General features: G+C 39.8%; 1 protein-coding gene across 1 annotated transcript in view; it reads right to left on the bottom strand.

The window, feature by feature from the left end:
* Positions 1 to 23748, bottom strand: part of col28a2b (collagen, type XXVIII, alpha 2b) — a 61117-nt gene that overhangs the window by 3622 nt on the left and 33747 nt on the right. Inside the window, exons 12-34 of the mRNA XM_083562548.1 lie at positions 22968 to 23036; positions 21800 to 21868; positions 20960 to 21028; positions 18557 to 18625; positions 16336 to 16404; positions 14353 to 14421; positions 12977 to 13045; positions 12734 to 12805; positions 12435 to 12503; positions 12245 to 12316; positions 12103 to 12171; positions 11952 to 12020; positions 9880 to 9948; positions 9723 to 9791; positions 9361 to 9429; positions 9011 to 9079; positions 8683 to 8751; positions 8510 to 8590; positions 7214 to 7249; positions 6310 to 6346; positions 5653 to 6210; positions 2209 to 3080; positions 704 to 902 (exon numbers count right to left, since the gene is read on the bottom strand). Coding sequence (XP_083418674.1) covers positions 704 to 902; positions 2209 to 3080; positions 5653 to 6210; positions 6310 to 6346; positions 7214 to 7249; positions 8510 to 8590; positions 8683 to 8751; positions 9011 to 9079; positions 9361 to 9429; positions 9723 to 9791; positions 9880 to 9948; positions 11952 to 12020; positions 12103 to 12171; positions 12245 to 12316; positions 12435 to 12503; positions 12734 to 12805; positions 12977 to 13045; positions 14353 to 14421; positions 16336 to 16404; positions 18557 to 18625; positions 20960 to 21028; positions 21800 to 21868; positions 22968 to 23036 — 2962 coding nt within the window. The remainder of the gene's footprint in view (positions 1 to 703; positions 903 to 2208; positions 3081 to 5652; positions 6211 to 6309; positions 6347 to 7213; positions 7250 to 8509; positions 8591 to 8682; positions 8752 to 9010; positions 9080 to 9360; positions 9430 to 9722; positions 9792 to 9879; positions 9949 to 11951; positions 12021 to 12102; positions 12172 to 12244; positions 12317 to 12434; positions 12504 to 12733; positions 12806 to 12976; positions 13046 to 14352; positions 14422 to 16335; positions 16405 to 18556; positions 18626 to 20959; positions 21029 to 21799; positions 21869 to 22967; positions 23037 to 23748) is intronic.

The following is a 23748-nucleotide window of genomic DNA, read 5'->3' as shown; positions in this document are numbered from 1 at the left end:
TGTAACCAATCAGATTTGTGTAGTACAAGGCCGTCTAGCAGGCGTACAATTATGTCAGCTTTTTAACGTGTTTTGATTGGAAGGTCGGAGAGCGCGCTAGTCAGAGCTCACAACCTGCATCTGTAGCAAACTGCACAAGCTCAAATATACTGGTGTGGATTTACTGTAATAGTTTTTATTCCACAATGACTGAGAAAGGAGAAGAAGTGATTTTGGTCACAGATACACTTACAAGAACATTTACAAGATGGACTTTTCTTCAAGAAAAGCTGGACATTGTGAGGGAAGATCGACCAAAGGAGTTTAAAAGATTTTTAATGAACCGTTTATACTTTTGGAAAAGAGGAAAAGAGAAAGACCAAAGAGGAGGTTTATGGATGTGGTGAAGGAAGACATGCAGGTGGTTGGGTTGAAAGTGGCAGATGTAGAGGACAGGGGGGTATGGAGACGGATGATCTGCTGTGGCGACCCTTAACCGGAGAAGCCAAAAGAAAGAATGCATTAATTCTCACTGTATGAGATTTCTGTCTGTGATGCAGCGCTCTGGTAAACCGTGTTTCTCTATAATACTGATGGTTTCTATAGTCGTAGAGTCTTAGTGATGTATTAAGAGGTGGATTGATTCAGGTAGGACACCACTGAAGGCCTCGGTGTGAAATACACCGCCTGGTACTGGTGTTTGTATATGTGTGAGTTTGCTTACCTTTAGGTAAGGGGGGTCTTGGGGCAGGAATATAATGCACCGAAGTGGATGATGTTATTACAGTTGAGGATGATGATGATGATGAAGAGGAGGTGGAAGGTCTCCCATGTGTAGATGGTCTGTTGTTTGAAGATGGAACATCTCCCCGGTTGCTGTGCTCTGAGCCGCCATGTGTGTGAATGTCTACGACATGAGGTACCTGATTACAAAGGTTAAAAAAAATTGAGACCGATCAAACTGAGCACATGTGACTTGTCAAATTAGATCACTTTGCATATGACTTATGAGGAGCCTTCAAGTCAACCCGGGACTTTTAATGTTACAGATGTAAAAATGGATGCTAGCGTGGTGGTAATACACGCAGTAGTAAATGTGATCTATTACTGATATGCAGCGATGCTAAAGTTTCTTTAGAATGAATGGCAAAAACTGCGGATATCTACAGAAGACTTCAAGCACAGTACGGTGATAAGACTTTCAGCCACAATAAGACATTTAAACAGGCGGGCCGTCAGTGACGATCCTTGTCGTGGTTTTCTGGTGTTGAAGTGAAACAGGATGTCCTAGGGTACTGTTGAATCTTTCTATGCCGGATCTTTCCAGGTGTTAGTTAAGCACTGGTATAAGTGATTAAATGTAGCAGGGGTGGATGTCAAAACATAACAGATTTGTGTTTGCTGAAATGCTGAAGATACATTTCAATTGAGCAAGGCCCTTAACCCTCACCTGCTATCTATCATGAACAGATAAACCAATTAACTAGCAGATGGAAAGATAAAACGGTTAAACCAGAAAGCTCATATGATGTAAGTGATAGGAATAAAAAACAGAAGGGCTGCAGCAAAAGCAGATGCAGGACCAAAACACTGAGCATTCAAAGAATTTCGAGAGTTGATTGTAAAGGGCTATTAAGGTGCTTCATGCTCATCACATCTATTTTACAGCACAGTGAAATTCTTTCTTTGCATACTACAGCGATTCTAGATAGCTGTGGTCAGAGCACAGAGTGATGCAGCCCCCCTGGTGCACAGAGGGATAAGGGCCTTGCTCAATGGCCTCAAGAGTGACAGTTTGTTGACAAGGGGCTTGAACCCCTGACCTTCTGATCAGTAACTCAGAGCGTTAATCACTGAGATACCACTTAGAGAATTAGTGGCTGGGGCTAAAAAAAAGCCTGGGAAGCCTTGCCTTCTCAGCCTATTGGTACAATGGCACCCCCTATCATTTATGGCATTTAGTAGACATCCTTATCCAGAGCAACTTATTTCATTTATTCAACTGAGCATCTATAGGTTTATGAGCCTTGCTTGGGGGGCCTAGGAGTGGCAGTTTGTTGGATTTGAGCTCACAACCTTTAAATTCAAAGCCTTAACCCATAAGCTAGCACCACATCCAGAATGAAACTTGACAAAAAGTTGAATGTTGAATAATAAAATCACAATTGCACAGTTTGCTATTAAAACCGAATTATCATCTGATAAGATACAGCTGTGAGAGACACTCACCCCTGGAGTGGGTGCTGGAAGACTGTCTCCTCTTCCTTCTCCCTGACTGACTGAGACAGTGTGTGTATCACCGTGAGTCAAAGTGTGTGTCCCATCGTTAGTATTGGTTTCTGTCCCATTGTAAGTACTGGTGTGTGTCCCACTGTGAATAATGATATGTGTCCCAGTCTGAGTACCAGTGTGTGTCCCAGTCTGAGTACCAGTATGTGTCCCAGTATGAGTACCGGTGTGTCCCCCAGTCTGAGTACCAGTGTGTGTCCCAGTCTGAGTACCGGTGTGTGTCCCAGTCTGAGTACCGGTGTGTCCCCCAGTCTGAGTACCGGTGTGTGTCCCAGTCTGAGTACCAGTGCGTGTCCCACTGTGAGTACCAGTATGTGTCCCACTGTGAGTACCAGTATGTATCCCACTGTGAGTACTGATGTGTGTCCCAGTCTGAGTACCAGTGTGTGTCCCAGTCTGAGTACCAGTGTGTGTCCCAGTCTGAATACCAGTGTGTGTCCCACTGTGAGTACCAGTATGTATCCCACTGTGAGTACTGATGTGTGTCCCAGTCTGAGTACCAGTGTTTGTCCCAGTCTGAATACCAGTGTGTGTCCCACTGTGAGAACCAGTATGTGTCCCACTATGAGTTCTGTTGTACGTCCCACTGTGTGTACCAGAGTTTGTTTCAGAGTGTGTCCTGGAGTGTGTTGGGTCTACATTGTTTCCGTGATAATATCCACCGTTGCCGATTCGGTTTCCGTTGTTATCGATCTCATACAGGAGCCCATTGATGCGGTTAAGATGGTTATTGTATCCATTGCCGTTAATGCGGTTGAAGATGTCACCGTTCTCATCCTCGCAGAACTGACTGACCAGTTTGGATTCCAGAGCTGAGAGAGGAAGATTTACATTTTCTATTAGACATCATACGTACATGTGCTTCCTATCAGTACACAGTTAATGAAGTTCCATGTAAACCATGTAGTTGAGTTAAAGTAGAGATACAATTTATAGATACAAGTTAAAATATGACTTAAAGTAGTAAAAAATAAACGTGTCCCTTTAAACTTCCACTTGAGTACTTTCTTTCGGCTTCTCCCATTAGGGGTCGCCACAGCGGATCATCCGTATTCATGAGCCGCATGTTCGATTTGGCACGTTTTTACACTGGATGCCCTTCCTAACACAACCCTCCCCATTTATCCGGGCTTGGGACCAGCACTAAGAATGCACTGGCTTGTGCAACCCTGGTACTACCCCTGGCTGGGGTTGGTTCCCTGACCGGGAATGCTATGATTTATTATGGCTATAATGTTCCTATTATCATTAATCATCTCAGTTTATGTGAAAAGTACAGTGGTTTGAGAAGTGCAAAACCCATTAACAAATCCGAAATCAAAATAACGAATCTAGGGTTAGAAAACACAACGACAATTCAGAAAAACGGAAACCGGACGAGACACCTGTCATTCAAGACATACAGGAAGTATGAAATCCGAAACCTTTGTTTCTTGTACATGTGTAAATTCTCCATTTAATAAAATTTTTTTTTATTTGGATTAGTGGACCTTTATAAGAAAATAACAGAATTAAACAGAAGCAAGGAGAAAATTAATTCAAAGCTACTTTGAGGAAGGACATTCATATGCAGTGATGTTGGAGATGCTGCAGTATATCATCACATAAAGATTTAGTTTGTACACTTTTACACATACGTTCCAACTTTCTCCTGCTGCAGACTGTTACTTCAGACGCTTTATGGTCTGATATCCATAACTGGATTTACCCAAAGGTTCCTATCTAAAAAATTTCACTGTGAAGGACGTTATCTTTCGACTTGTAATGAACAATAACAGACAACTTTCTTGTTCATAATATGTTTTTTGCATTTTATAATGAGTTTATTTCTACAAAAGCCCTTACAGTGATTAAAAAGAAAAATGAAATTATTTTTTGTCCTTTATAGAAAAATATGATTTACAGAATAAACCATAGCCCTGTTAATTTTTTCGTATTTTATTAAATTTTTAAATTTTTATTTTTATTATTATTAATGATTATTATTATTATTATTCATTTTATTTATTTATCTTTATAGAAAAATGATTTACAGAATAAACCATAGCCCTGTTTATTTTTATCCTTTTTTAATTTATTTTTGTTATTTTTATTATTAATATACATTTTATTTATTTATCTATTATTTTCTATCTTTCCCCTAAATATATGTGTATATATTTGTATTTTTATGCACCTGTTGTGTGTATTGTAATGTATATTGTACTTGTTTTTTGCCACGTTGTTTGTATATGCTAGTTGATTAATTAAAAAAAAAAAAAAAAAAAAAGACTGTTGTACTTCCTGTATATCTTAAATGACAGGTGTCTTGTCCAATGATCTGTAAGTTTTCATTCACAAACTATCCTTACCTTTTCCAGTTTGTCTGAATTGTCGTTGTGTTTTCGGATGTGTTATTTTGTTTTCGGATTTGTTAATGTGTTTTGCACTTCTCGGCCATTAGAGAAAAGACTCAGTGACTTTCAGCACACTGATCTATTAATAGAATGATATTAATGAGTCAAACACTGATTGATTTCTATTAAAATAATCATGAGCCCAAAACCTTCTTTTCAACGACTATACGCAACTACTAAAAAATACGCACAAATAATCCCACGTGTGTTGTGGTGAGTTCGAGTCTGGAGTTTCTTCATCATTTATTTCTCTCTAAATGTTCTGTTGAACTGATGCTGAACTGTATGTTGGTGATCAGTGGATACACCAAGCGCCGATCAACACGAGTTTAAAACAGAGCGAGCGCTCGATCCTGATTGGTGATTTGCTGCGTGTTTTACCAGTTACGTTTTTATCCACATAAATAAAAAGGATCGACTGATTTCACAAAATTGTAGTTGAGTAGAAATGTAGTGAAGTTAAAGTAAAAGTCTTTTCAAAATAAATTACTTCAGCAAAATGCGGATATGCATAAAAGCTACTTAAGTACAGTAACGAATTCCAGTACTTTATTACTGTCCACTGCTGCTTTCTACTGTATCTCTTGGAAATCACTTTTAAGATACTGCAATGTTCAATTAGCACTTTCATTAAAATACACAAGAGGCTAATTTTAACGCCTAGCAATGCAAATTGATAACCTGGCCTACTGTACAAGCATTTTTTATTTTATTTATTATAACAGTTTGTTTTTTAAATGTTATTTTTACATTTACAGCATCACCCTTATCCTGAACGACTTACATTTACCTCATGTGTACAACTTAGATGTTATGGGGTTAAGGGCTTTGCTCAGGAGCGGCAGCTTGGTGTGGCAGGGATTTGAACTCACAACCTTTGTATCCAAAGTCCAATGCCTTAACCACTAAGCAACCACCTTCCCCGTTCTGATTTATAATCAGCCCTGTGGTTAATGTGTAATTCATTGGGGTAATAAACATCTTATACCTGGTAGGGTGTTAAAGTCGTCTATCTGAAAGACGTGCTCGCTATCAGGGTCTGAGGCGATGAGATCGAGCTCGCGCAGAAACTCGGCTTGTCCTGGATCACTGGCATTCACGATTCCCAGAGCAAACATCTCAATGTTGGCGGCGTGCGCCTCCCGGACCGCCATTTCCAGTTTAACAGAGTCACGCTCGTCGGTTTGCCCGTCTGTGATGACCACGATGACTTTAGCGACCCCGAATCGAGCGCTGCGGAAGGCCTCGCGCGTGGCTTTGCGGATGGCCGTGCCTGTATAAGTGCCCTCGCCCATGTAAGTCATCCTGCGTATGGCATGTTTGACGTCGCGCTTCGTGGCATACCTGGCCAGGTCAAACTCCAGTCGAGCTTCCAGGCTGTAAAGCACGAGGCCGACTCTGGTGGCACGGTTTCCTACCGTCACTCGCTCTACCAGTGCCGTCACGAAGTCCTTCACAATCTCAAAGTTCTCAGGGCCAACACTTTCCGAGCTGTCGATCACAAACACCAGCTCCATCGGACGCTCCTTACATCTAATCCCACATCCTGAAAGTTGGGTGGTTTCACTTGTTAGTGCGAAACATTATTTACTTTCAAAGAACAAATCTAAACTAAAAATAGCATGGGATAGCAACGGAATCTTACCACAGATTTCTCGTATCATTCTGATGACGTCTTCTCTCTGAAAAATAATGACCACGGATGAAACACAATGACTCGTATTCAACAAATTGTGGAAAAACTACAGTTACACTTATAGCATTTGGCCCTTATCCGGAGCAACTTGCATTTATCTCATTCATACAACTGAGCAGCTATGGGGTTACAGGCCTCGCTCAAGGGGCCCAGAAGTGGCAGCTTGGTGTGGCTACAATTTTAACTCATGACCTCCCAATCCAAAGTCCAATGCCTTAAACACTAAGCTACTACCTTCCAAAACATCCAGAAGACATCCACTTAACATTGTCCACTAGTATATAATAAATAAACTATTGCATTGCAAAAGCATAGATCTTTGGGGTTTCCAAAGACCACATCCATAAACCTCCTCCTTGGTCTTCCTCGTTTTCTTCTTCCTGGTGGCTCCATCCTCAGCATTCTCCTACCAATATAACTCATGTCCCTCCTCTGCACATGTCCAAACCATCTCAATCTCACCTCCCTCACCTTGTCTCCAAAACGTCCTACATACGCTGTCCCTCTAATAAACTAATTTCTTATCCTGTCCATCGTCGTCACTCCCAACAAAAACCTCAACATCTTCAGCTCTGCTACCTCCAGCTCCACCTCCTGTCTTTTACTCAATGCCACTGTCTCTAATCCATACAACATCTCAGGTTTCACGACAGTCATATAAACTTTCCCTTTCACTCTTCTATCACAAATCACTCCTGCTGTCACTCTTCTCCACCCACTCCACCCTGCCTGCACTTTTTTCTTTACTTCCCTAACACACTCTCCATTACTTTTTTAATCCTCTACACAATAATTCATAATCTTAAATTCCGACTCAAGTGCTGCGATTGGAGTAGTAGAAAGGAAATCTTACCGTCAAGCCTGACTCTCCCTTCACTCCCTGTCGACCCTGGAAAACAGAATGAATTCATTGTCAGTTGGCAAATGACTAATCTGGACACTTCTCAGAGTTTCTCAGTGGTGGACAAAGCACACAAACCATGTAGATGAGTAAAAGTTGAGATATGTAAAATATGACTCTAGTAAAAATAAAAGTGTCCCTTTAAACTTCCACTTAAAGTAAAAGTACAAAAGTTTTTGCCTTCAAATCAACTTAAGAAGCCAAAGTATTATGATTTATTATAACTATAATGTTCCTATTATAATTTTTTATCACAAGACTTTTTAATTAATCACCTCAGTTGATGTGAAAAGACTTGAATGTGACTCTCAGCACACTGATCTATTAATAGAATGATATTATAAAAATTAAGATATTTGACTTTGAAATGTAGTGAAGTTAATGCAAAAATCTCCCCAAATGGAAATACTTCAGTAAAGTATAGATAAGCAAAAAAGCTTCTCAAATACATTAATGAATAACATTGACTTCATTACTGTGCACAGCTGATGTCTACATACGCCTTATAGCTCTGGTGCTATAAAGCTACATAATATACATTATTTTGTACATGCTGGATTATCTCTATGTCATTAGTATATCCTAGCTGATCCATTTTATATCTGTATATTTGTATACTATCTATAATTACACTATTTTATTAGCTTGGGTATTGCTGCACATACAATGTACATAATTCTCACATATTCTGAAAAATCCTACATAACCAAGAAGAACAGCTTTCCACACTCTTGGAGTCTGGACAGTTTTTCTCCAAACAGTTGAAATACTTTGTTATGCCTCTCATAAAAATTGCCAAAAGTTGTTCTCCACTAGTTGGAGGTTTCTTGTGATCCAGTTCCATCCCAGAGCAGTTCAATAGGATTTGGATGCAGTGACTGGGCAGCAATTCCATGATAGATATCACTCCAGACGACTGTTTGCTCTTTAAATAATGCTTACAAAAGCTAGGATAGAATATGGAATGAAATGGTAGCCATGTTGGTTCAGGATTCCTTTCAACTGGAATAAGTAACCTTCCTTGGTCCAAACAAGCCCAAACCATTAAGCTTCCACCTCCACCCCCCATATTCCTTCATCATAGTTGGGCCAAATTCCAAAATGCATTCTACACTATATAAAATAAAACCACAACACCATTAGTGTCATTATTGTGTAGGTACAGAATACTACATGTTATTTGTGCAACCAAAAAGAATAGCATCCATCAAAACACTAACTATTCAGAAATATTCTCATGGTACCTACTGGTTGGCCTGAATGTCCAGGGTCCCCAATGTCACCTTTGATCCCTTTCTGCCCCCGATCCCCTGGGGCACCACGATCACCCTTATAAAAAAAGGTAGGAAAAAACGTTCAGAAAAGATCTAACCTGAATTTCAACTTTTTAAAGAAATTAACGAAGTTAAAGAAGTTCTAACCTTTGACCCTGGAAGACCTTCTCCAGATGGTCCTCTTGGCCCAATCAAGCCCTGAGCTCCTAATTCACCCTGAAACAACATCAAAACCCAAATTGCTATAAAACCCATTGAACAAAATGGCAGGCATTGCTAGTGTTAATCACCTTTCACACTTTAAACAGGGTTGGTTAGAGATTTTAGGTTGGTGTTTCATCATTGTGTTGTTTTAAGATGTTTAAAACTCACTTACTGTGGCAAATACTATACTCAAACCAATGCAACACATGTTCTGGTACCATGCCATTCTTATTTAGATAAACATGCTTGCTTGTGTTTGTAAATATGTTACCTTCGGCCCTTGTATCCCCTGCCCTGGGAGTCCTGTTGGACCAGGAGGTCCTGGCCTTCCAATGGTGCCCTATAAATTTCCAAGATAAGACACTTTTTTTTGTCCTCCCTACATTGGTTTCAATTAGAGTTATTTACTGTTGGTTTCAATGGCTAGTTCAGTATTAATGATTAACTACATGGCTAGCTAAGAAATGTACAGTATGAGCTGCAATATAAAGAACATCACACAGCCAAATATCTATTTAACTGAACCAACGTCAGGTAGAAACATCTGATTTTATGCTTGTTAAAGGAATAAATGACTCAAATCACCCTACTATTAGGGGTGTGTATGTTAACGTGACTTACTGGTGGCCCTTGCAGACCCTCTCCTTGTGGTCCTGGTGGTCCTGGCAAACCTCTAAACCCAATATCACCCTATAACACACACAAATATTTACATTCCCACATTCTACACACACACACACACACACACACACACACACACACACACAATGTTTCTTCCTTATTACATCTAAGGGAGGTTTTCCTTGCCACAGTCGTCATGGCTGCTCATCAGGTATAAATGCACACCGTTCACCTTGACTGTTGATTTCTGTAAAGCTGCTTTGAGACAATGTCTGTTGTGAAAAGCGCTATACAAATAAACTTGACTTGACTTGACACACACACACACACACTTTAATTGTATTGTTATAAAAATTAGATACCTTTGGACCCGGAAAACCTAATCCCTCTGGACCTGGCTCTCCAGGAAGCCCGGGAAGCCCAGGTGGGCCCTGTATTAAATGTGAAAATAGAATTAATCATTAGAACTAATCACAAATGTTTCATATATGAACAGGGCTCAAAGATAGAAATATGTACCGGTGGACCAGGGTAACCGTCTCCTTGAGGCCCAAATGGACCAGGAGGACCTGCATCTCCACGATCACCCTGAGAAGCAAGACGAGAAGGGGAACTAAAGTCACTTACACATTGTGTATGCATGCAAAAGGATTAAGAGCGAAATCCATTAGAAGGTTCAAAACACCAGCTTTTTATTGTTGACCAGTAAAACTGGGACCCAATTTTTTTTTAAGTTAAAATCTAAATGTTATCATCAGATTCATCCAGAATGTTACATCTCCAGATATTACACTTCCATCCCAGCAGAGGTCCCTCTTTCCTGAATGATCCATGAAATACTTCCTGATTACAGAATGTACTGTATACAAATTAGGTATAACCTTCATTGAGCGTGACTTCAATTTGCATAACTTCTGAACCTTGCGTTCTGTGATTGCTTTATCCATGGGATACGTTTTACCTTGTTGGTTGACTTCGTACTATTTGCCGTGTAAAAAATATTTGCCCTCTCTACATGATTCAGAACATTTCTGTGTGAAACTTCTAAAGATTCAGGAATTGTGATAAGTTTTAAAATTCAAGCACTAACAAAATAAGGGTCATTTTTAACAATGCAAACTGTTTAAAATAGAACACAAGTATGCAATTTTTATTTAGTATATTTAAATATTCATTATTTTTCCTGTATAACAGGAAAATCAAATGTTTTAATTCGTTGGACTGATTAAGAGAATATATAAGTGTGTGTTAATGAATACATGCAGGTAGTAAATTGGCATAAGGCAAATTTCTGCCATTTGGAGCCAAATGTATTATGAACATTGAATATGTCTGAATAATCAGAACATTTGTTTTCCTCAGTTGTGACATATATTTGGAAAGTAAAGTTACAAAACGCTTTTACGCACCATATGGTACGGCAGCTTCACTGTGTGTGAATAGAAAGCACTGTAAAGCCCCTCAAAGCCCTGCAAAGCATGGTCAAAACCCCCAACACATCACTGGCACACAACTACCTGCCATTGAACACAATCTCATCAGAGACTCCCCACATCCCAGTCACAAACTGTTTAACCTCCTCCCATCAAAAAGGAGACACAGGAACACACCAGAACCAGAAGCCACCATATATATATATATATACACCGAGTGCAACCTTGTGGGCGTTCTATGACCCCTTTGCGAGTAACAAAAAACGGCAAGGTTTTGTCTCTCCTTTTGATGGTTCTTTCTTCAAAGGGGAATTGTACATGTACTTTACTGTTGACTTAACAACAATTGTGAATTACTTGTCATAAATATTTGATTTTACTTTTATATATATATATATATATATATATATATATATATATATATATATATATATATATATATATATACTGTATATACTGTATATACTAATACATTTATCTATCTATCTATCTATCTATCTATCTATCTATCTATCTATCTATCTATCTATCTATCTATCTATCTATATCTAATAATAGTTACACTGGTGAACTAATGCCAGTTCTAACACTTTGTTTACATGTTGTGTTCCCTCCCTGTCCATATGTAATGTAATGTATGTAACTATTATTGTTTGCAACACACAATTTATCCGATGCACACACAAATCAGCATCTTTATTTTAATGTATTCAAGAGTTTCAACATGTTCACCTGTAATGAGGTACTACAGAAGAGGGGACTGTAATGTTCATAATTGTAAATGATGTTTTCCTTTTTTTTTCTTTTCCCAATAATTTCAACAGTGGAGGAGGCAGGAGTTTGATTTTTCTCTAAAAATTTCAAAGTAACAAACAATTCCTCCACCTGAATACAAGCCATATTTAGGTCACTGGGTCCTCATTATCTTTCATTTTTGTCAAAATCTTGAAATCCTTAGTTGCCACTGGCTCATTATGAAGTTTTGCCTTCTTACTAATTGCATTTTTTTGAGCTTGTATATTATTTCTTCTGATTGTTTCCTGTGGAAGGTCTGATCTCGAACTTTAAGTTTTCCTGCCTTTAAGCTTGTCATTATGTCCTGCATTAATGCCCATAAATTCTGTACCTTCGCTATATTCAAACATTAGTATGTAGTACCTTTGGTCCAGGAAGTCCGTACCCTGTCTCCCCAAATGGTCCTGGAGGACCTGGTAAACCTACATCACCCTGTAATGACAATAGCACCAGCATTACGTCTTTAATAGCATCCACATATCGGTGCACATATTAAATGTAGCACGAGTTCTACCTTAGCTCCGGTTACTGCGCGTCCTGGAGGTCCTGGCAAGCCGGGACGGCCCGGTCCTCCTGGTTCACCCTAAAGGACGAAAGCGGTGTTAATTTTTAAAGCATTTTAAACATAGCGAATTTATTTCTTCTTTAATGTTCACCTTTGCTCCTGATGGTCCAGTGAGTCCTGGAGGTCCTGCTAATCCACGGACTCCTCTCTGGCCATGATCTCCCTGTCAGATATATATATATAACTTACACACTCTTTTACCAACAGTGAAAAAAGGAACAGATTTTGAGATCAGAGCAGATGACTTATGAATAACAAGAAGAAGAAGAAAGAGAGATTACCTTTTCACCCTGCGTTCCAATACCGGGTGATCCCTCCGGTCCTCTCAAACCTGGAGCACCAGGTTCGCCCTAACACACATATACACACACACACACACACACACACACACACACACACACACACACACACACACACACACACACATGCATACAGTGACACTGTTATGCCCATGAGCAGGGCCTTTAACCTTTTATATCTTAAATGTAAATGTTAATTTTTTCAAAAAAGTGGCCCGATGCATAAAACTAAGCTTAAAGAGTTCTATTACAGAAACAATGAACATTTTCTTAAGCACTACCTTCTGTCCAGGAGCACCGTCCTCCCCGGGTAACCCAGGTAAACCTGATATCCCTGAAACTCCTGGTTCACCCTGCAGAGGAGAAAAACATCATCACAGTGTCTTTAATCAGCTAATCTCCTACTTCATCATCTGAAATAGATTTCTTTATTCTGACTAAAAGCTGTAGAATCAGATGTTACGATGTAACAGATGTGGATACAGATGAGGATTGAGGAAATCAATGTGACGGTTGAGACTGACCTTTGGTCCCGGTTCTCCTAATCCAGTCAATCCTGGTGCTCCCGCTTCTCCTGGCAGTCCTTGATCACCCTGTGAGCAAAAACACATATATACAGTAGAAACTGTTTAGATCCATCCATTGGACATCATCTAGTGGTGTGCAGATGTACACTATATGGACCAAAGTTTGTGGCCATAAGATTGCTATGTGATTTTATCCCATTGCACATCTAGTCTCTGTTTGCACCTCATAATAAGATCCACTCTTCTGGGAAGATGTTCCACTCGATTCTGGAGTGTACTTGTGAACAATTGTGTGGGATCCATTCAGCCAAAAAATTTTCAATGTTCAAATCAGGTATTGGTGTAGGTGAGAAGGCCTGGGGTTCCTAAATCCTCAGCGCTTCAGTTCATCCATTATTCAGTAGGGTTGCGCTCTACAGCAGGCTACTCAAGATCTTTCACTCCAACCCATGTAAAGCATATCAAGACATCCAATACAATTGTGGAGAAGAATCACATTTGTCTGGAAAAGTCAGGTGTCAAAATACGTTTAATGATACTTTTAAATGGGGTGCGTAATACACAATATAACCTACAATATCATGTTCTGTAACCAGGAGCACAAGAGTCAATAATGTTTTTCAATTATAAAATTTCTTAAAAGTCATACTCAATATTGCTCAATACAGTGTTGGACGAAAAACACTCTAATATGACTCGAGTAAAGTAAAATTGCTCCCTTTAAACTTTCACTTGAGTAAAAGAACAAACGTTTTTGCCTTCAAATGTACTTAAGTTTCCAAATCACTGATTTATTGTAACTATAATGTTCCTATAATTATAATTTCTATAACAAGACTCTTTACTTAATTACCTCAGTTTATTTGTAAAGACTCGAATGTGACTCTCAGCACACTGATCTATTAATAGAATGATATTAATGACTCGAACACTAATTGATTTCTATTACAATGATCATGAACACAAAACCTTCTTTTCAACTACTTAAAAAAATAACACAAATAATCCCACGTGTGTTGTGGTGAGTTCGAGTCTGAAGTTTCTTCATCATTTATTCCTCTCTAAATGTTCTGTTGAACTGATGCTGAACTGTATGTTGGTGATCAGTAGATACACCAAACGCCAATCAGAACATGTGAAAAACAGAGCGAGCGCTCGATCCTGATTGGTGACTCGCTGCGTGTTTGTATGTAGTCGAGTAAAGATATAAGATAAGATATTTGACTTTGAATTGTAGCGAAGTTACAGTAAAAATCTGCCCAAATGGAAACACTTCAGTAAAGCGCAGATACGCAAAAAACCTTCTTAAATACAGTTATTAATTACATTTACTTAATTACTGTCCTCTGCTGTTCTTAATAGGATTTTCTTACCTTCGGTCCTGGATAACCTTCTCCGGGTGGGCCTCTGAACCCCGGGGGTCCACGTGGTCCCTCGGCTCCCTAAAACCATAAATTTGACCAAAGGTTGTCCATTAATTATGACCCATTAACATCACTTTCATGCAGTAGGCATTTTAATGTACAATTTAAAGCTGTAATTTCAATTACAATTTGAGCTAAAATATGTCAAGAATGTGTCAAATGTACTTTAATAAAAATGCCCATTGTTGTGCTCGACTGCTCACCACAGTCCTATAAACTTTCCCTTTCACTCTCACAGATACTCTTCTATCACAAATCCCGCCTGCTATCACTCTTCTCCACCCACTCCACCCTGCCTGAACTCTTTTCTTCACTTCTCTAACACACTCTCCATTACTTTGCACTGTTGAGCACAGGTACCTGAACTCCTCCACCTTCTCCACCTCAAACACACCACTCCACTGCCCTTCCTCTCATTCACACACATGTACTTTGTCTTACTCCTACTGACTTTCATTCCCCTACTCTCCAGCGTGTACCTCCACCTCTCCAGGCTCTTCCCAACCCGCTTACTACTCTCACCACAAATCACAATATCATCCTCAAACATCATAGTCCATTCAGACTCCTGTCTCACCTCGTCTGTCAACCTGCCCATCACCACTGCAAACAGGAAAGGGCTCAGAGCCGATCCTTGATGCAGTGCAACCTCAAACTTGTACCAGTCTGTCGTTCCTACTGCACACTTCACTGCTGTCACACTGTCCTCATACATGTCCTGCACCACCCTCACATACTTCTCTGACACACCTGACTTCCTCATAAAATACCACAACTCCTCTCTCCACCCTGTCGTACGCTTTCTCTAAATCCTTCTGACCTTCTCTATACTTCTCCATCAAAATTCTCAAAGCAAATAATGCATCTGTGGTGCTCTTCCTCGGCATAAAACTATACGGTTGTTCACAGATTTTCACCTCTTCTCTCAGCCTGGCTTCCACTACTCTTTCCCATAACTTCATGGTGTGACTGATCAACTTAATTCCCCTGTAGTTACTGCAGGTCTGCACATCTCCCTTATGCTTAAAGATCAGTACCAGCACACTCCTTCTCCATTCCTCAGGCATCTTCTCACCTTCCAAAATCCTGTTAAACAATCTGGTTAAAAACTCCACTGCCATCTCTCATAAACATCTCCATGCTTCTACCAGTATGTCATCTGGTCCAACCGACTTTCCACTCTTCATCCTTCTAATCGCTGCTCTCACTTCCTCCTTACTAATCCTATCCACTTCCTGCTTCTCCATCGCCACACCATCCAACGTTCTCTCTTATTTTCCTTGTTCATCAGCTGCTCAAAATACTCCCTCCATCTTCTCAACACACTCTCCTCACTAGTCAACACATTTCCCTCTCCATCCTTTATTGCTCTAACTTACAGTACATCCTTCCCAGCTCCGTCCCTCTGCCTGGCCAATCGCTACAAAACCTTTTCTCCTTTCTTAGTGTCCAACCTCTCATACAGCTCCTCATATGCCTTTTCTTTTGCTTTCGCCACATCCCTCTTTTCCTGCTGCCGCATCTCCTTGTTCTCCTGCCTACTTTTCTCATCACTCTGTCTATCCCACTTCTATTTTGCCAACCTCTTTCTCCTTATGCTCTCCTGCACTTCCTCATTCCACCACCCTTAACTTGAACTAGGAGACCCAAAACATGTTCCAGAATTACAATGCCCCTGTGAACAAAGCCAGCTCCATGAAGATATGCTTTACATGGGTTGGAGCGGAAAATCTCCTGCTAAAAGTTTCTGACCACAACCTTATCAAATATGTGAACGCTGACTGCACCCCAGGCCTCCTCACCTCACCTACATCAGTACCTGACTTTACTATGACCCTTGTACACTCCAAATAAAAAGGAGGTTATTATAATAGTAAATAGATACATGTCCACAAAAGATAGTCCATATATTGTATGTACAGTATACAGCACCTTTTCTCCTTGTACACCTAATCCAGGAAGTCCGGTTGGTCCAGGTGATCCAGGAGGTCCATAATCGCCCTAAAACACACAATTCTAATAATAATTCAAATATCCTCACTCTTTTTACATGCAGCACATTTATTCATGAGGAATTCATCTCATCATAAACATCAGTGCACAAAGCCATCCATACTAACTGCATATTACTGTAGGTGCTTGTAGCCGCAGGTCAGATTATTGGACATGCCGTGGCTCGTTTAGGGATACAGCGAGACAAAGCTGAGAAAATGATTTTTGTCTGTCTTGATCTTATGACACTAATATACTATTACAGAATAGTGCCTCCAGAGCTGAAATCTAATGGGAATCAGTCACTCGGAGAAAGAATTCAGATAATATAAAGGTAAGGAATTTAACCACTTATATGATATATGTTATAGGAAAATATGTATCCAGAGCCACTTACAACTAAACAGTCAAGGAATATGGGCTTTGCTCAAGGACCAAGCAGTGGTAGTTTTGTGGTGCTGGGATTTGAGCACACGACCTTCTGATCCAAGATCCAATGCTTTAAACACTGAGGTATCAACTCCCATATTTAGTATATAAATATTTTGTACTAGAATAGATTTGAATAAAATAGAATAGGATAGAATAAATAAAATTAACTCCCTTTTTATTTTTATTTTATTATGTTAAAAAACTGCTGTTCGGCCCAGTTTCTGAATTGAGGGCATCATGTTTCTTCTTCAGAATGTCACAGTACACGTTGGAGTCCATGTTTCCCTCATTGAACCACAGCTCCCCAGTACCAGCAGTACTCATGCAGCCCCAGACAATGACGCTACCACCACCATGCTTAACTGTAAGCAAGACATAATTTTCTTGATTCAGATGCTGGACACCATCTGAGCCAAACAAGTTTATCTTAGTTTCATCAGACCACAGGTCATGGTTCCAGTAATTAATGCTCTTAGACAGCTTCAGCAAACTGTTTGTGGACTTCCTTGTGAACCAGCTTCAGAAGAGGCTTCCTTCTCCCATGATGGCCATGCAAACCGGTTTGTTGCAGTGTGTGGCGTACGGTCTGGGCACTGACGAGGGGACCTTCCGCTTCTGGCCACTATACTGTAACTCGATTTCAGGGTGTCACTGATCTTCTTACAGCCTCGGCATCTTTGTGGAGAGAAACAATTCTAATTCTCAAAGCCTCAGAGAGTCTTTACCATGAGGTACCATGTTGAACATCCAGTGGTCAGTATGAGAGAATTGGACTTAATATTTTATGCTCAACAATTAAAAAACTGGAGAGTAAATGAACAAAAGAGAAATAAAAATCAAATCAGTATTTGGTGTCAATTCTTACACTTAAAAATCTTGTAGGATCAGATTCAGGTATAGAATCAGATTCAGGTATATGATTAACCAAGTACACCAAGCAGGTGGTAATGTAATGCAATTTCATATGTGGTTCAAAACCCAGACATGAACTGAAACAGAAACAGCTGTGTAGGAGCTTCAAACTGGGTGAGGAACAGCCGAACTCTGCTACTAAGGTGAGGTTGTGGAGGAACAATTCATGTCACAGGTAATACACCATGGCAAGACTGAGCACACAACAAGAGACAAAGTGGTTCTACTGCATCAGCAAGGTCTCTCCTAGGTGAAGATTTCAAGGCAGACTTGGGTTTTAAGGATATTTTGAAGAAGAACAAAGAAATAGGCCATTTTGAGAACTGTAGATGTAGTGGTCAGCCAAGGAAGCTTAATGCAGCAGATAAAATACATTATGCATCATGCAAAAAACTGGTGGAACCCACTGGGACTCAGGCATACCAATTTGGTATGGCCATTCGGTGGTCTTCAGTTGTCTTCAGCAATACTTTTCACCTGAACTACCTTTTGTTTGACATATATAATATTAGCTTACGATGGATTTTCCTGCCTGTTCATTCAAATGCACATAGTCTGCATTTGTATCCACCATCTTCCTCATCACATGACATTTTCACAGCTATGAATATACATCAGATATGTGCAGTTTAACCACAGTCTTGGATTCCTTTTGTATGTCATGAATCGACTTGCCAGAATGTTCCTCAGTGCGTATCATTTTTTTCACCTTAGAGCTCAAATTCCAAAATAGGCAGCACATATACAATACTGTATAATGCAAAATTTTAATGAAAGAATCGCATCCGCCCTGAGCTATAAAGTTTCCTCATTTTACCTTGTTTCCTTTTATTCCGGGTCCTGCTGGTCCTCTCGGTCCCTTCAGTCCATCTGGTCCTCTCTCTCCCTGTGAATACAACCAAGGTCCATGTTACTGTGACTGTTATTTACTTTCCCAAAACTCTGTTTAGTTCTCAAATCTGATTGCTCAGCAGGTGTGGACTGATTTTCTGTAACAGCAGCTGTAAAGGTACTACAATCGCAAATCCATACATTTTAAATATATGTTTTCCTCATATATATAATTAATTATAAAAGGTTGACTTTAAAACAGAAATTTCCCTTAGTTATCAATGTTTTGCTTTCAATAGCAATGAATATGAAAAAATGTCATTATGACCATACTAATGCTCTTTTAATAGACTGTATATCTCTTGAAAAGTGACACTCTTTTGTCTGTACGGTGCAGAAACAAATTATTAAATAATCTACCCCTAGAAGGCAGAATAAATACTCTTAAAATCATAATAAATTCTCCAAAATAAATACTGGTAGTCACTTCGAGACATGAAATTTTTTGTTACAGACCGACCCAGCATATTATATAGATTCTTTACACACAGACTGATATATTTCAAGTGTTTATTTCTTTGAATTTAGATGATTTTGGCTTACAGCTAATAAAAACCCAAAATTCTCTATCTCAGAAAATTCGGATATACTGAGAAAAAAGTTCAATATTGAAGACTCGTTGTGTCGCACTCTAATCAGCTCATTAAATCCAAACACCGGCAAAGGTTTCCTGAGCCTTTAAATGGTGTCTCAGTCTGGTTCAGGCTACACAATCATGAGGGAAGACTACTGACTTGACAGTTGTCCAGAAGACGATCATTGACCCCCCTGCACATGGAGGGTAAGAGACAAAAGTTCATCTCTAAAGAAGCTGCTGTTCACAGAGTGCTGTATCCAAGCACATTAATGGAAAGTTAAATGAAAGGAAAAAATGTGGTAGAAAATTGAAACGAAGCCCATTAAGGAATTTGTGGAGATTCACAAAGAGTGGACTGCAGCTGGAATCAGTGCTTCAAGAGCCTCCACACACAGACGTCTCCATGGGCTACAACTGACGCATTCCTCGTGGCGAGCAGCTCCTGAACCAGAGACAACTTTAGAGGTGTCTCACCTGGGCAAAGGACAAAAAAGACTGGACTGTAGCTCAGTGGGCCAAAGTCGTCTTTTTAGATGAAAGGAAAGAAAATTTTGCATTTCATTTGGAAATCATTCCCGTGGGCTCACCACCTGCAGGAGGGACCGTAAGGGACGGTGCTGTGAGGACTGAGCAGCAGTCGAAGGTGGGGGCCTGCTTAGACTGCTGCCCACGCGACCCGAATTACGGATAAGCGGGAGAAAATGAATGAATGAATGAATTTGGAAATCAAGCCCCAGAGTCTGGAAAAGGAGAGGAAAGGCACAGAATCCAAGCTGCTTAAGGTCCAGTGTAAAGTTTGCACAGTTAGTGGTTGTTTGGGGAGTCGTGTCATCTGCTGGTGTTGGTCCACTGTGTTTTATCAGGTCCACGTTCAGCACAGCGGTCTACCAGGAAGTTTTAGAGCACTTCATGCTTTCTTCTGCTGACCAGCTTAATGGAGATGCTGATTTTATTTTCCAGCAGGATTTGGCACCTGCCCACACTGCCAAAAACAAAAGGTTTTTTAAATGACCATGATGTTAGTGTGCTTGTCAGGCCAGCAAACTCACCAGACCTGAATATCTGTGGTATTGTCCAGAGAAAAATTTGAAACAAGAGACCAAAAAATGCAGATGAGCTGAAGGCCACTGTCAAAGAAACCTGGGCTTCCATACCTCCTCAGCAGTGCCACAGACTGATGACCTCAATGCCACACTGAATTGAGTCAGTTAATAAAGCAAAAGGAGCCCGAACCAAGTATTAAGTAAATATACAGTAAATTAACATACTTTCCAGAAGACCGACAGTTCACTAAAAAATTTTTTTTATTTTTTTTATTGAAGTATTCTCATATTTTGAGATGTGAATTGGTGGGTTTTTGTTCATTGTGATCCAAAATCATTTAAATGAAAAGAAATAAACATTGAAATATATCAGATTGTGTGTGTGATAAACCTATATAATATACAAATTTCACTTTTTTGTGTTGAATCACTAAAATAAAGCAACATTTTCATGATAGGCACCTGTATGACATTGCATAAACATTTTATTGTAACCTACAGTGGCATATGAGAAAAAAAATGCTAAAATAATGTTATGCATTTGGAAAATAATGAACTTCAGGGTACCAACAACTTCTGCAACAGCTTCACTTAAACCAACGTTTCTGCTTAATGTTTGTACCATTTTTAAAGCCCTAAATTCTGTTGGGAAACAAGGCTCTGAATACACAAAACTTTTCACATAGAAATGTTGAAATATTGTACATACCTTTGGCCCAGGGAACCCTTCTCCTGGAGGTCCTTTATCTCCCTGAACTCCCTGTGGCCCCTGAGGCCCCTACACACACACACACACACACACACACACACACACACACACACACACACACACACACACACACACAGAGTCTATGAACAAAACGTACAGAAGAAATGAACAACCAACTACTATATGTGGCAGCTTTGCAATGTTGGGATTTGAACTCATAACCGTCTGATCACAAGTCCATCTTAGCTTAGAAGCAGCTACCGATGCGATTCCCCTCTATCATGCAGTTCGATCGAATTTCGATTCGATTTAACACAATAAATTTCAATGCAATACAATTGAATGGAAAAAATATGATGTTATGCAATTCAATACGGTACAGATAATTCACTTTTATTACTTCGGTTCAGGCAGACAGGAACTCCTCAATTTACTTAAGTGCCTTCTGACTTTTAACACACGGCCCTTTTTTGATTAAAGATGAAATAAACACAGATGTTCCTTTCCTGTTGTGTGTCCAGGAAGTTACAGCTCTACCTCTGCCATGTTAATCTGTATTCCATGTGACTCTCAGGACACGCTTTGGTCTCCGCAGTGTTGTGATATGTTACATTCATGTAGCAGCAGTGGTAGTGAAAGAACACGCTCGAGAAACTGTTTAGTGAGGAGAAATTGATCTACATAGCAAATATTGATCGCAAATTATTGGTCACTTTTTATATATATATATATATATATATATATATATATATATATATATAAAAGGCTAATTATTTATATATATGTGTGTATATGTACTGTATGTATTAGGGTTGGTAATGCAAGTTTATGCGTATTTACTGGTAGCCCAGGTTCTCCGAGTCCTGGAGGTCCAGGAGGTCCAGCTCTGCCTTGGAGTCCAATTTCACCCTACAAAAATACACACACACACACACACACACACACACACACACACACACACACACACACACACACACACACACACACACATATTCATTGAACTTTAGCTACCCCATTTACAAAAATTTATAAAAGAACACTGAGATTTCCTTCAATATCTCTTCTGCTACATTCAGTAATCAGGTCCTACAGTTTAATCATATTTAATACCTAACACTCAGCTCTCTTCACTTCTACTACTCAATATATCACTTCTAATGCACTATGTCCTGCATACTGTGGATAAAACATTTTATATGTACATTTTATATTTTTTTTATATTTTATATTTTTTATACTTTAACTCTATTTCCCATCAGACACCGTGGCCTTCAAACATGGCAGTCCTGGACTCCATTTCTAACACACGTGTATGTGTGATTCGATCCGTACTGCTCGTACTCGGGTTACTCAGGTTCAAAACTTAGTTTTTGCTGCCACTTTCTGTTATGGCTAATGTTTTACCGACAGTCTGGATCCTTTTGCATTTTATGTACAGCCTCAAGAATTTTTGTGTGAATGAATGAATGACTGAATGAAGGAGGAAGAAATAAATTAATTTATGAATCAATAAAATGAATGCTGCCAAAACAGTTCTGACCCATCGAGCATTAAAAGCATTAACTTCTACAGAAATTTGAGCTCGTCTGTTGGATCAGACCACATGGAACCAGCCTTCGCTTACCACGTGCATCATTGTGCCTCGGCCGCCCACGACCCTGTCGCCGGTTCACCGCTGTTCCTTCCTTGGAGCACTTTTGATAGATACTGACCACTGCAGACTTCACTACAGTTGTGACTTATCAGTATATGGGTGATTCTGATTGTGGAGGGAGTTTAAGACCAGAGCAGCCATGTTTAAAGGCTGTGGCATTTGTCCAGCAAATGACCGGATTCTGAACCAAAGTTGCTCATTTCATAACCTGAACTGATCAGCAGTTCTCTCAGACTCTAAGTAACTAATAGCTGAGGCATCGCTGTAATTCAAACACACGATCTCTTGACGACAGGGCGCTCAGACAAACCCGGGTGTTTCCAAATTATATTATAGTGTTGGATGATATCATACCTTTGGTCCAGCAATTCCAATTCCTGTTTCACCCTGAAGTCCAGGCGGTCCAGGAAAACCCCTCTCTCCCTGAAAACACACACACACACACACACACACACACACACACACACACACACACACACACACACACACACACACACACAACATTTAACCTTAGCTGGGTTTGTGCTAACAGACATTCTTATCATTGATGTACTATAGTGACAAAAGTTCCTGATCATACAATTGGAATTCGTTATTATAATAAGCTTCTTCTGGGAAGATGCTCCACTAGATTTTGGGGGGTGCTTGTAGAGATTTGTGCTCATTCATCTAAAAGGGCATTGGAGAAGTCAGGTACTGATGTAGATGAGGTGAGGAGGCCTGGGGTGCAGTCAGCATTTACATTCATCCCAAAGGTGTTCAATACGATTGAGGTCAAAGCTCTACGGTACAGTAGGAGATCTTCCACTCCAACCCATGTACACCATATCGTTTGTCTGGCTTTGTGCACAGGGGCATTGTCATGCTGGAACAGCTTTGGGTCACCTAGTTTAAGCAAAGGGAAAATCTCACGCAATCCCCAAAAGTTTGGGAAAAGGACTACTCATGGCTGGAAAACTTGTGTGTCCCAATACTTTTGTCTACAAAATGTACCAGATTAATTTACATTACATACATTTGACTATGTCGTTTTGCATGCTTGTCCATCACAGTATACTAGACATAGACCTACAGTAAGTTTCAGTCGCATGACCAGTCAGAAGGCAAAAGTTGAAGAAAAATCATAGCAGGTTTT

This window comes from Silurus aristotelis, assembly GCF_946808225.1.
Source record: "Silurus aristotelis genome assembly, chromosome: 2".
Taxonomy (NCBI): Eukaryota; Metazoa; Chordata; class Actinopteri; order Siluriformes; family Siluridae; genus Silurus; species Silurus aristotelis.
This window is presented reverse-complemented; position numbering and strand designations above follow the sequence as displayed.